At 36.9% G+C, this 12,871-nt stretch overlaps 1 protein-coding gene across 2 annotated transcripts in view; it reads right to left on the minus strand.

Moving 5' to 3' along the window:
• Positions 1-12,871, minus strand: part of ca10a (carbonic anhydrase Xa) — a 167,737-nt gene that overhangs the window by 82,586 nt on the left and 72,280 nt on the right. For both annotated transcript variants that reach the window (XM_057359014.1, XM_057359015.1), the window contains one exon: positions 9,692-9,834. In XM_057359014.1, the coding sequence (XP_057214997.1) occupies positions 9,692-9,834 (143 nt within the window). The remainder of the gene's footprint in view (positions 1-9,691; positions 9,835-12,871) is intronic.

Raw genomic sequence — 12,871 nt, forward strand, 5'->3', positions numbered from 1 at the left:
TAAATCAGGTTGTTCACTGACCTTATTAAAAGCCAAAGTGAGAAAATGCTGGTTTATCCACGGAGTCGGAGCTTAACTCAGCCACCCCTGTCACTACTGGTTAAGTATGTCATTCACTTCCATTGTCAGTCTGTTGGCAAACATAAACGCGCAAACATATGTTACATTTCCCTGCAGATCACATTTGATGGATAATCCATAGCTGCTACTGCGTCTGTTATGGATCACCAATGCGCTACCCGGAGAAATACAGCACAGATTGAGATCAGCTTGCAGGTCACCGAATGTAAAACTTGCCATTGCGGTTTTGTGTCAGTCTAATGATATAAGAAGATGTAAGACAGACAAAAACAATACATAACAATCAACATCACATACTGTAATGTTTGTTCAGCTTTATAAAGGAATACATTTCTCCCTTTCATAAGAAATAGTTAACCCACACATTAAACATTTCTTGCCATTTATTCACCCTCATGCCATACCAGGGTGAGTTATATAAAAATTGTAATGGTGGTCAAAGGTGCCCCAGAACTGCTTGCTTACACTCTAAAGAAAAACGGTACAACATAGCACTAAAAGTGGTTCTTCGCTCGTAATCATAGGGGAACCACTTTTAGTTCTATATAGAACCATGGTTGCATTTCCCAAAACCTTCGAATCGCTACGTCGTTCTTAAGAATATATCGCCACCACTGCTAAGGTATAAGAATGACGTAGCGTTAAGAAGGTTTCGGGAAACGTAGCCTATATCTTCAACTTTGCTATATATACACAACACCTTTGTCAAATGGTGCCAAGTAGAACCATAAGAGATGCCATATAGCACTTTTTTCAATAAAAATGGTGCTAAACAGCACCAACAGTGGTTCTTTGATTCGTAAAGAACCTTTAAAGGGGCTTAACAGGTTCTATGTACGGCAGTGGTGCTATATAGCACCTTAACCACCCCAAAGAACCACTGAAGAACCGATGAAGAACCATACAGGGGCTTAACGCAAGGTTCTTTAAATGGAAGTGGTGCTATATAGCACTTCAGTCATCCTGCTAAAGAACCACTGAAGCACCAAGATATGGTGCTATATAGCGCTTAAAGTGGTTCCCCAATGATTACGATCCCAGGAACCACTTTTAGTGCTATACAGCACCATTTTTTAGAGTATACTGTGTTAACCGAACGAAGAAAAGTATACAGGTTTGGAACAACGTGAGGGTGAGTATTTCATGACAGAATTTTTAATTTTGGGTGGAGTACCTCTATAACCCTTAACTCTTCCAACCCTACCATTACGGTTTAACAAACAAATAGAAAATGTGTTTTTTCTAAAACAACATTGTGAGCTTAAGACAATGGATAATGTAAAATCAGATATCAGACTTGCATAAAATGCAAAAATGAGGTTATACTGACAAGATCTATGGCTTGTTAACATACTCCTTTAGCAACTGCAATCCGGCCGAAAAAGATTCGTCTTCAAAGATACCGAGATATCCTTTCTATTCAATTACAGTTAATGTATTTCATCAATTTCCATGGCAGATATTTGTATTATATGCTGCCTCCATTTCAGTAGGTATACCGCCACAGAAAGCAACAGACTACTCGCTAGGATTTGGAACAAGGAAGAGCGATCTGAATCGAGAACTCACATTTGTAGTGGTTGGCTCTGAACCGCAGACATGAAGGCACACTTGTGGAGGAGTACTCTGGCTTTGATGTGAGAATAGAGGACAGGAAACTACTGCCCACATTTTCTCTCTCCATGACCCATTTTCCTCCGACTCATACGGTGAAATTGCCTTGCAACCCCTGGACCCTACAGAGCACTCCTATTGCAGATGCAAGCGATCGAATGTAATTATTTCCTAATCCTATTTTAGCTCCTAGTTTACGATACAGATTTATATACACGAAAAGACGGACACGTCGCGATTGCCGTCTTAGGCCACGCAAAGCAGGGATTCATGCTCTCGTGATCCAGCGGTAATTAAATCCAAGCAAGATGCTGTGGCGAGACAGCCATAATTGCAGTCTTTGAGATATTCATGCTCAAACCTCTTTGTATACTGTGACAGCTTAGCAGGTTCAGCCAACACAAACTTGAATCTAATTAATTCGAATCAGTAATTTGCATAACTAAATCAATTCTCAAAATCACGAGGCATTTCACCCTCGGCAATAAACATCTGAGTCCTTTGTGGCTTATTAAATTCACCGTGAAAAACATAAGTCGTTTTTTTGATCAATGCACGTGTATGTTGAAGCGATTTTAAGAATTTAAAAATAAATATTAAACATCATACTTTATGTTGACTTTCCACCAAGTGTGTGCCAAGACAAAACGGCTTGCTAAGGAAATGAAGCAGTCATGCCTGTAAGCCGCATGTTCTGCAGAGTTGCCACGTTAAAGCAAATAACAATTTGTGTCTAGGAGCAACTTAGCATAACGTCTGTTCCTGAAATATAAACCACTAGCAACAAGGGTACAGGAACTATTTAGTGCATGAGTGCAAACATTTGCAAGGAATTGAAAATCACGAACAGTGAAAAGACCCAAAGCATGTTGGTGCCTTGCCAAAATAAAGCAGAGAAATACTTAAAATGTAATGTGTTTCCCTGCAGATGACTGCAGATGTCATCCTGTGGCTCCATGTTTGAGGTTCCAGCATGGTCTTTGTGTAATTATACAGATTGAGGGCTGTTTTCCCACTGTGGCAGAAGAACTCCCCATCTGGTAATACATGCTTCTTGCATGTTAAATGGTTTCAGTCGCCTTGTCCCGCTGGACCGCTTACAGTATAAATGACATTGCTGTCCTCATTCTTTACTTTCGATAATATTTCAATTATATCACACAGAATATTATATGTCTGACAGTTGGGGTTTGTGGGGCCCCAAATCAGACAATGGTAACAAGAAAATTTGTCTTGACATAATAGATAAAAACCAATAAAAACCTAACAAGCAATCTCTTCCTTTTTCAGAGACTGATGTACCTATTTACATCATAGCAAGTCTACTTGAATGGGGGAAGGCATATATTTCTAAAATCACTGGCAAAAATCACAATTAAATAGCATCTTTCCGATCAATAATTAAACATGACATGAACCGTTTCATTACTTTGGTTTGCTAAGCTTAAATTGCTCTAAAAATCACCTTTTTCGATGTCGTCTCATCTGCTGCGCCCAGGCTGGCAAGTGCCACACGAGATGATTTAGTTATATTACGCAATACTTTTTATCTTGAATACATTTAATTATACAAAGCATTTTTTTAGGTTCCTCGGCAAAACTTTTCTTACAGTGTTACGGTAGACAATAACCAATGTCTATTATCTTGTTTTGAAATAAAGATTTACGATTGCGTAGCCTATAGGCTATAATATAAATATAGGACAGTGTAAAATCCTATAGGATCACATGCAAAACGTGATGATATGTTACCCATAAGTAATATGTTTTTAAACGCGAGCACTTGTTTGGGTTCACGTTATCACATGTTTGATCCTATGGGTTTTTACTTATGATTAACACAAGTGTTTAAATAAACACATTCCACATGTGTTTGTGATGTTAAAAACATTAGGGCTGCAACGACGCGTCGACGTTCGTGAGTGAAATGCGTCGACGCTTCATATTATTTACGTTTATCTGTTGTAATAGCAGTTTCTGTTCCTGGGCGTGTGTAAGTTAAATCAGCAGAACAAGAAAAAGTATAATACACCCGACAAAAAGCGATCGAGAGCCTCGGACGCAGTAAGTTAGTGAATGGACGGAGGAATTCCCCCTAACGTTACCCCCGGAATGCGATCATCACAGCATGGACACGCAATCACAAATGGACGGAGAGGGGCACGTAGATGTAGACTTTCATAATAAATTACTTTTTTGTAATTTACTTTTTTGTAATGTAAAACTACACTTTACATTAATGATTTACATTAACGCTATTGTACTAGTGTAAGTTAGTGTATGTGAACCTTTGCAGATTGTGACCCTGCTTAAATTACTCTTAAGCTTCAAAAAGGACTAACTATCATGAAACCACCAATGCACTTTTTATGTCATTCGATAGCTTTATGCGAGGAATAAACCAATATAGCATAATTAAGAAACTCTGACCTCCGCTGGTGCTGTCTGTCAATCTCCAGTCAGCATGCAAGTGTACGGTGACGGTCAGGATGCTACTCTTTCCAAGGTGTTCCAATGTTTTCATTATTCTTCAAAATGACAAGATGATAGTCTATGGTTTTGTTTAAAATGTATTTTGCTAGAGACTGTGAGTTACTCGCTGAGTATAGCTTAGATTATTAGAAGCACTGGAAGAGGTCTGAATATGTTGCGTCTTCATACGAAATAACTCTTTTTAATCCTCTGATTTGACTGTATACTGTCGGATTGATGCGGATTGATGTGTTAAACATGTAACATATCATCTCTTCTCGTTGTGTAATAACTATTATTTACTTTGGGGAGCAAAATGATCCCCGGGACTTCAGAAGGAGTAGGTGCTTTAAGCGCATCATTGTGCGTCCGGGATGCACATAACTGTAAATAACGAAGCGAATGCATTAAGCGCATCATTCTGAGTTCAGGGTGCGCGGGCTCGCTTTAACGCCACTCTGCATTAGAGTCTTTTATACGGTGATAGTTTTGTACAATAAACAGAGACAGATAGTAGTATTTTTACATTTACACAATTACATTATGAGACTGAAAATAGAGTCGGAAATTACTTGGAGGAAAAAAATACAGAGCATAGGCCTATATCATGCTCTAGTATTTCATATACACATTTTTTAATGTTTTTACATTTACATTTAGTCATTTAGCAGACGCTTTTATCCAAAGCGACCTACAGATGAGGGAAACAATGTAAGCAATTGGAACAACATAAGGACAACAAAAAGCATAAGTGCAATAAAACATTTTTTTTACCTTTAATACAGTACTTAAGTACATAAAAATCAGTTTTTTTTACTTTTAAAATTAAAACTACTTAATTAAAAGAATATGGTGAGTAAACACGGATTAAAATGTTATAACAACAATATTTATTTATAAAATGTAGGAGTAAAAAGTATGATTTGCTTTATAATGTAAGAAAATACTAGAATTTATTGTTTATTTGCAAAGTTTGCCAAAGGATTAATAAAGTAATCCAACAAATCTTTATTAGATTAATGAAAAATAATAATAGTTAGATTAGTCGACTAATCGAAAAAATAATCGTTAGATTAGTCGACAATTAAAATAATCGTTAGTTGCAAACCCTAAAAAACATTATTTTTTTCTTGTAGTCTCAACAATTAATACTAATACTATAAACCTGTATGAAGTTATTAGGGTTTAGTTTAAATGTTAAGGTCGATGAGCATTGGTAAAAGTAATAATACACACATTACTCTGACTATGAGGTTACATTACAACAGCGGTTTTGAACGAGATGGATAAATGATTCACTGACACAAAAAATTTGCCGCCACCTACTGGCCGTTTTAGTCACATTTAAAGTAAGCCTAACATTTTCCTTTATAAACATTGCTATAAATGCAATTTGGCGCACATTGAATGAATTAGTTCCAATGTTTAAAAAAATAGTAGTTTAGTAGTTACGTTGCTAAAATTACTAGACACTAGTGTTTTTAAATCTTACCACAGTAACTATTATAGTATACTACAGTATTTGCTAAAACTTATCCAATAACTACAGTTAATACTACAAATATTGTAGTGTGCAGTAAAGTTCACTGAGAAATGTGTATTAAAGAATTTTGGTCTATTCTGTAGATTTTAATTATTAACATGACACAGCAGCACAATACTACTTGGTATCGTGATATTCCGTAAGGTATAGTATCTTAAGATATGTTTATGGTATCGAGACAACCCTACTATCAATGCTACAGTATTATTGTGAAAAACACACTGACAACAAAAGTTATGATTTGCTTATTTACTACAGACCATCTCAAGGGGCTCCGCCAGCATGTTAGTGCCACAGGGCGACTTTTCACCCATGCTGTAGACCAGGACAATCCTTGACATTGTTATTATCCTCAACGTCATAAAATTATTGACAAAAGTGCCCTCTGAGAAGTCAATGAATTTAAAAAGAAAAGAACACGAGTAACTTAGTGTTTTACACTTATTTCACACCGCTTTTTGTGGTCTGTGTGAGTCACTTTAAAGGGGTGATATGACACGGATAAAACAAATATTATCAATTGTTTTAGATGTAGTGTAATGTGTATACACGATTTAAGGTTAAAAAAACGCTGTATTTTCCACATACCGTGCATGTTTGTATCTCCTCTGTGAAACGCGCTGATTTTTTACAAAGCTCATCGCTCTGAAAAGCGAGGTGTGCTATGATTGGCCAGTTAACCAGTGCGTAGTGATTGGTCGAATACTGCAAGCGTGTGACGGAAATGTAACGCCTCTTACCATATTTGGAACATCAGGTTTCGGTCAGGTACCACGAACTGACGTAGATTTGTGGGGGTGTGGTTACACGAGGCGTTTCAGGCAGGTCTGGGTGAGCGTTCGCTTTTAGATAGAATGCATCTTTTGTTTCGACACTTTAATTTTTGCAATTTTACATTTCTAATACATGCATGGGCAACTTATAATACACCAAAGACACAGAAAAACACGTATTCGTGCCATATGACCCCTTTAACAATGATCAAGATGAATGATAACCTGATGCCATCTCATGCTGTCAACTACCCAAGCGAATAAAATCGCAATGACAAGGCTGATTCAGTGAATAATCTAATATGATATTCACGTAAAATAATAAAATCTATGTGTCATTGTTGGTCTCTGGGCGTGGCTTTGTCCCATTCAAAGCCCGTAATCCTATGTACTACAACTCTATTATGCTAAATGGCATTTGGCTGATTCGTTACGGTTATTAGGGCCTACAGTATCTCATATCTACAGTACCCCAAAGCTAATGACAGTGAAAGAGAAATATTTTCATGTGACAGATTCTCCATCTCAGATTCTCCACTTTGCTGATTCGAGACATCAATAAGAGAAGATACTGTCATCTTCCACCCTTGTCATTGCGATTAAATTCATTAAAAGATCTTCAAGTAATTGCGGCTCATCTACGGCAGTGCAAATATTAAATTAATACAGACAATTTAATAACTGTGATTCCCTCAATCTGAAGCGCATAACCTTGATGCATGTCTGCTCTTGATTAATTGGTTTTCTATTCTGAGGTCATTTAAATTTCCTTTAACTATTCATTAGTCTGTTTATCACGTTGCGGAAGGGCTGATAATGTAAACCTCTATTCTGACAGAAACTCAAACGCATATTTTGGTGGTGTGTGATATCAACAATCTCCTTCATCAAGGACTACAGTACTTTGCTGCATGTGTTGACATCAGCATACCGTGTGGAATGAATCATTATAATACCAGAAAATCAAAAAAAGAGGAAGAATACAAGAAGCAGTCAAAACAAACTGTGACAATTTTGTGTGACTCCACTTTTATGCAGAAACATTGCTGATGATTTACTGTCTGCAATTGTAACAAGCAACAAGTAATGTTATAACAAGTACGCCACTGTGAAGCAGTCCATCAAAAAGTAATCAAAAAGGTTTTTTATTAGAAATACTTGAAGTAAATTTAAAGTGAATTGATTTATATTACAAAGGATGAAATCCTCAGCTTGTTTTTTGTCAAGCGAGCGATGTAAAAATGAACATGAACATGTAAGTCTTGTTAGTATTATAAGCACTAAAAATGGCTTTAAGCCAGTTATTTATATTTTGCTGTAGTATGTCGGAAGGAATTTATCAGTTTACAGTACATTCACTGTAATTATCCAGTGAGATTTTTGCATGCACAAGGAGTGTGACATCAACCGGTATGCTCCACAATGAGATCTGGCTTATCATCACTGAGTCTATTATTACATGAAGAAAGAGGAAAAAATGACACAGACTAAACTGAACTGTAGCAATGTCTCAAAGACACTTGAAGAAACCTACCCGCAAAGCTACCTGGAGAAATTGGACAAAAACGCAAAAGGTGGTCACACCAAATATTGATTTGATTTAGTAAATAGTAAAAAAAAGAAATAATCCATTTATGACATAATTTTTGAAAAAATCCCCGCTTTACAGTGCCTAAAATGTTTCACAGTACTACTGTACAGTTCGTCTGTCTCAGTTTTTTCTCTTTCTTCATCTAATAATAGACAGACTCGATGATGGCGAGACCATAGACTGGACGTAGTGTCCGTGACGTCACCCGTAGGTTTGTGAAGAGCAATTCTTAAGCCGAAAGTGGGCGGAGGCTTCCGTCGCCATCTTGGCAGCACGTCACTCCCAGTTAATCGAAAATGGGCAAAAAAGCGGGACGTGGGTAGAGCTGAGGTGCCTGGTTGGTGAAAGTGTCCACGCCCTTAATTATGCAGAATTGTAATTAATTTAAACGGATGAGTTATTAAAAAAATTACCCCCTAACAGTTGTCATGAAGGGCAAAATTTCCTATATAGACCAAAATCATTTCTTGTACTTGGCTGTAAACATGTTTTTTTCTGCTATAAAGTTGGACATTTTAACATGGGGCTCAAGGAGATTCTGCTCTGTTTAGGAGCCAACCTCTAGTGGCCAGTCAATGAATTGTTTAAAAAAGTTTAAGTTTGGGTGACTTTTTTGGGGGGGGTGAAACGTTACTCCCTGCTGAAAAAAACAACGGAACCCCACCCAAAACAAAATGTTTTGGATTTAATGCGCTGCTGAAAAAACAATAAAACCATGCAGAGAAAACAATTGAAAATCTAATGGTTTTAATGGTTGAGAATTGTATTGGTTTTATTGGAAACTATAATGGTGTCTGCTGGTATGTGATGGATTCTGTTGGTACGTATCGTATCGTGGCCTTGTATTGTGATGCGCATCGTATTGTGAAGTTGTTGGGGATACTCAGCCCTAGTTGGAATGGAAAAAAGAGAATGGTTCATAATGGTATTTTAAAGGAAATCATTAGAATTTCTGTAATGGTTTCCATTGGGTTTCTATTGTTTTTTTCAGCAGGGTGGTTATGATGGGAATCGTGTTGGTTTTAATGGCGTCTACTGGTATGTGATGGATTCTATAGGTGAGATTTTATCTAAAAAGGAATTTTGTAATGGTTTTAATGCTTTTTAATGGAAAGTATTAGATTTTCTGTGATGGTTTCAATTGGGTGTCTATTGTTTTTGTTTTTTCAAAATGGCTGTATAATCACTTGTCATGGGGTCCTGTTGAAACAATTAGAAAACTCCACCTCTATTAATGCCAAATGCAGGACATCAGTTTAAAAAAAAAAAAAAAAACATTCCATCCTATCAAATACCTTAACACCATTCAGTACAACAAACAGCTATGAGTTCAGAGTAAATAGTTAGGGTTCTCAACATTTTAAAAAGAGACTGTTGATAAAATAACTATGTAGAAACGGTAATGGTAGCTATGGGCTACTTAAAAAACAGCACAATCATAAACATCATAATAAACTCTCCTTAGCCAATCTGCGTCTTACATAACCAACAACCCAATGGAATCCATTTCACAGCAGATCAAACATAGAACTTTGAGAGCAGAAACAATGTTTGCTCTCCCTGGCAGCTTACCACACTGATACTAGCCATGCAGACATCAGATAAGAAATGGTTTACCTTTCGTCCGCCAGTGTTGAGCCTCAGAGGTGTCAGAAAGGGATCAAATATCATATGGCTGGTCTCAATGTTGACTGGAGACTGTCTCTTCCCCACAGAACACAGATTCCATGCAGAATTTACAAGCCCCCAGAAAGATGGAACTGCAAGTTAAGGAAAATATATGCGATGATGATATGCAGCCATAAAACAAAAGTCATATTTATTGGGAGAAAAATACAGCTTGATGGCGAGAGAGTGATAAGCGAAAAACATAGTCTCCATCAATTCTCTCATCTTAATGGAGTAGAATAACAGTGAATTGTCAATGGCATAGTTTTAGCGAGTGAATTATTCTGGGTAAGAAAAGCTATTTAAATAGTAATATATTCTGGTAAATGTATTTTAAGCCACTACGTCTTTTAATAGGAATATGTGTAAATTCTTAAATCACAAAGAGAAACATTTATAATCTTGCTTGTTACAGTTGCCACCATTCAGTTATAAACAGCCTTGCTATTATTCATTCTATTAATGTTATTACAGTTGTCTATTACAGTTACAGTCTATTACAGTCTCTCTCTCTCTCTCTCTCTCTCTCTCTCTCTCTCTCTCTCTCTCTCTCTCTCTCTCTCTCTCTCTCTCTCTCTCATCCACACACAGGGATAAAAATAAATAAATAACATGTCCCCAAGTTTCCCTTACGCATAATTACTCCAGACTCACAGAATTCTACATGAGAACGTCATTTCCACAGTAACCCTATACTGCTTTAGAGTTCAATATTCAACATCTGACTTCCAGCAGCCCGTGACATTTCAAGCAATTTAAACGATTTACACAAAGTGTTCTCTTTGGCATTTTCCTGTGGAGGCCGGGCTGGATCACAGCGTTGTGCTACATGCACCTCCAGCTGACAAACCATTACACAAGATGATTGGCAGCTTGCAAAACAGGATTCTTTATCAATAATGTATGAGCAGTCAGCGTGTGCTTAAGCCTGCACCTTCTATCAGGTCCATTTCCACGCTGGAAAATTATGGTCCAGTGACTAAAACCACACCAATAATAAGATTTAAAGAACTCATAATATGAGCACTCAACAAGTTGGTATGATTAATTAGGGTCTTCATGAAATGTCTGGAACATATTTTGCTTAAAAACACTCAATGGCTGTGTAAACAAAATCCTTTTTGCCTCGTCAAAAACAGCTATGCTCACAGCAACCCGTTTTGGTGCATGTCTCTTTAAATGATAATGAGTTACAGCGCACCACCCCCCCCTCCGTCCGGCGAGTCAACACAACACACGTGTAGTACTGCCATGGCAATGGTTTAGCTAAATTATGTTTCCTGAACTGCTGTTTAGTTTTAAACGTCTCAAATAATTTGTACGGAGACTAAAACATCCATCACAGCAAACAGCGCATCCTAATGCGCTCACGTTGTGGTGTATGCTTGCCTAAAATACACGGAATGTGCACCTGCAGATCTCAGCGGAATTACATGGATTTTAGCGCTTGTCATTGACAAGTGATAACGTTACACACACAACGTGAGAGCATAACTAGTATGCTGCGACAGATTTTTCAGCCTAAGTACAAATGATTTGAGACGTTTAAAATGAAACTAACCTTAGTGTTCACGCCAGTTCATTAGCAAAACAAACAGCTTGCCGCAGCTGAACATATTAACGCACATAATGTATTAACATACATACCGTATAGTATATCCAAGTGCCCATACAGTATATCCAAGTGCCCATTTGCCAAATAACATATAAATATAGAGTAAGTTTAACACTGGCTTTGAATGTTCTATTTAGCCTGTGACTGATTTAGATCCCTTCGCTATCGTATGCTAACTGTATCCTCCTATATATACGGTACATGTACGTCAATTCAGACTGTTGATAAATATTACTTACATCGGCAACTTTGTCTCGTTCAGTTGGTCTCGATCCCACTTGAGGAACAACTTTGAAGCTAATCCTGCTTGTACTGTCCCAGATTGATAAAGCACTCAGGCTTGAAGTGATTTGCACAAACAAGCAGGTTTTAATTTATGGTTTCTGAGGGATTTCCACTAAAAATAAAATAAATCCACTCATGTCTCTTCCGAGGTTAGGACTCTGTGCAACGAATATATTGCATGTTGTCCACGAACTTTAGACATGGCGTCACGTACAATGCTGTCGCTTGTGAAAACAACAATGGCGGTAGCGCCATGGGTGAAATTGTGTAGATTAAGGGGCAGTAATATTATAATAAGAGCCTGCGTCTACGTCACATCAGGAGCGAAATCTGAACGGCTCAATTTCTCACATGCTTGCTGGGATCTTGTTTTTCACGTTTTCTGGGTTGCTAGATGCACCAGGGACCCGATTATAGCACTTAAACACAGAAAAAAAGTTGACTTTCAGTTGTCCTTTAAGTTTATAAGTATGTTTCATCTTGTAACTAATAAAGTGTTGATATTAAAAATCTATACTACAAAAAATTACAAAAAAATAAAGACAGACGCTAAAAGCTTCCATCAATAGTTGGAATGCTAACAACAGAATTATACTTTTAACATTGTAATATATAGCCTGAAGGATGGATTACTCTTCACTTTGATATTTGCTAAAAAAAAGTTGTTTAAATGAAGTAAAATACGATGAAGTAACATTCAAAGAAACCATAGTAGAGATTATGTAAACTTTCTCTACTGTACACAACTCTGCTATCAATACATGCAAACAGTACATATATACTGTGTAGTAGGGCTGCAAGCATCAAAATATCGCAAATGTGCATACTGCAACATGCATATTACAATGGTTTGCAATACCTGAATGATTTTAATGATGATTTTTAATTATTTTGAATGATAAGAAATTAAGTTAAGTAAGGCCCGGTAGTAGGATGGCTCAACTGGGGAGGGCAAACGCATATTCTGGTTGGGCAGATATATAATCATAGTTAATTTCATGCATATTTTTATTTTCTGTGATTAAATTGACATATCGTTAGATAATACAATTAAGCATTAGTAAGTATTTAATAATAAGTTTTTATGATTTATTATTTTAATTATGAGCTGGATACTTTTGGAGGGACAAGAAAATTCTAGACCATTCTAGACCCTCCTAGACCCAGCCCTGAGTAAAGTCAAGTTATCTCATATTGGAACCAAACTCTTCATATATATATATATATAT

The sequence above is a fragment of the Triplophysa rosa genome, linkage group LG18 (genome assembly GCF_024868665.1).
Source record: "Triplophysa rosa linkage group LG18, Trosa_1v2, whole genome shotgun sequence".
In the NCBI taxonomy this organism is placed as follows: domain Eukaryota; kingdom Metazoa; phylum Chordata; class Actinopteri; order Cypriniformes; family Nemacheilidae; genus Triplophysa; species Triplophysa rosa.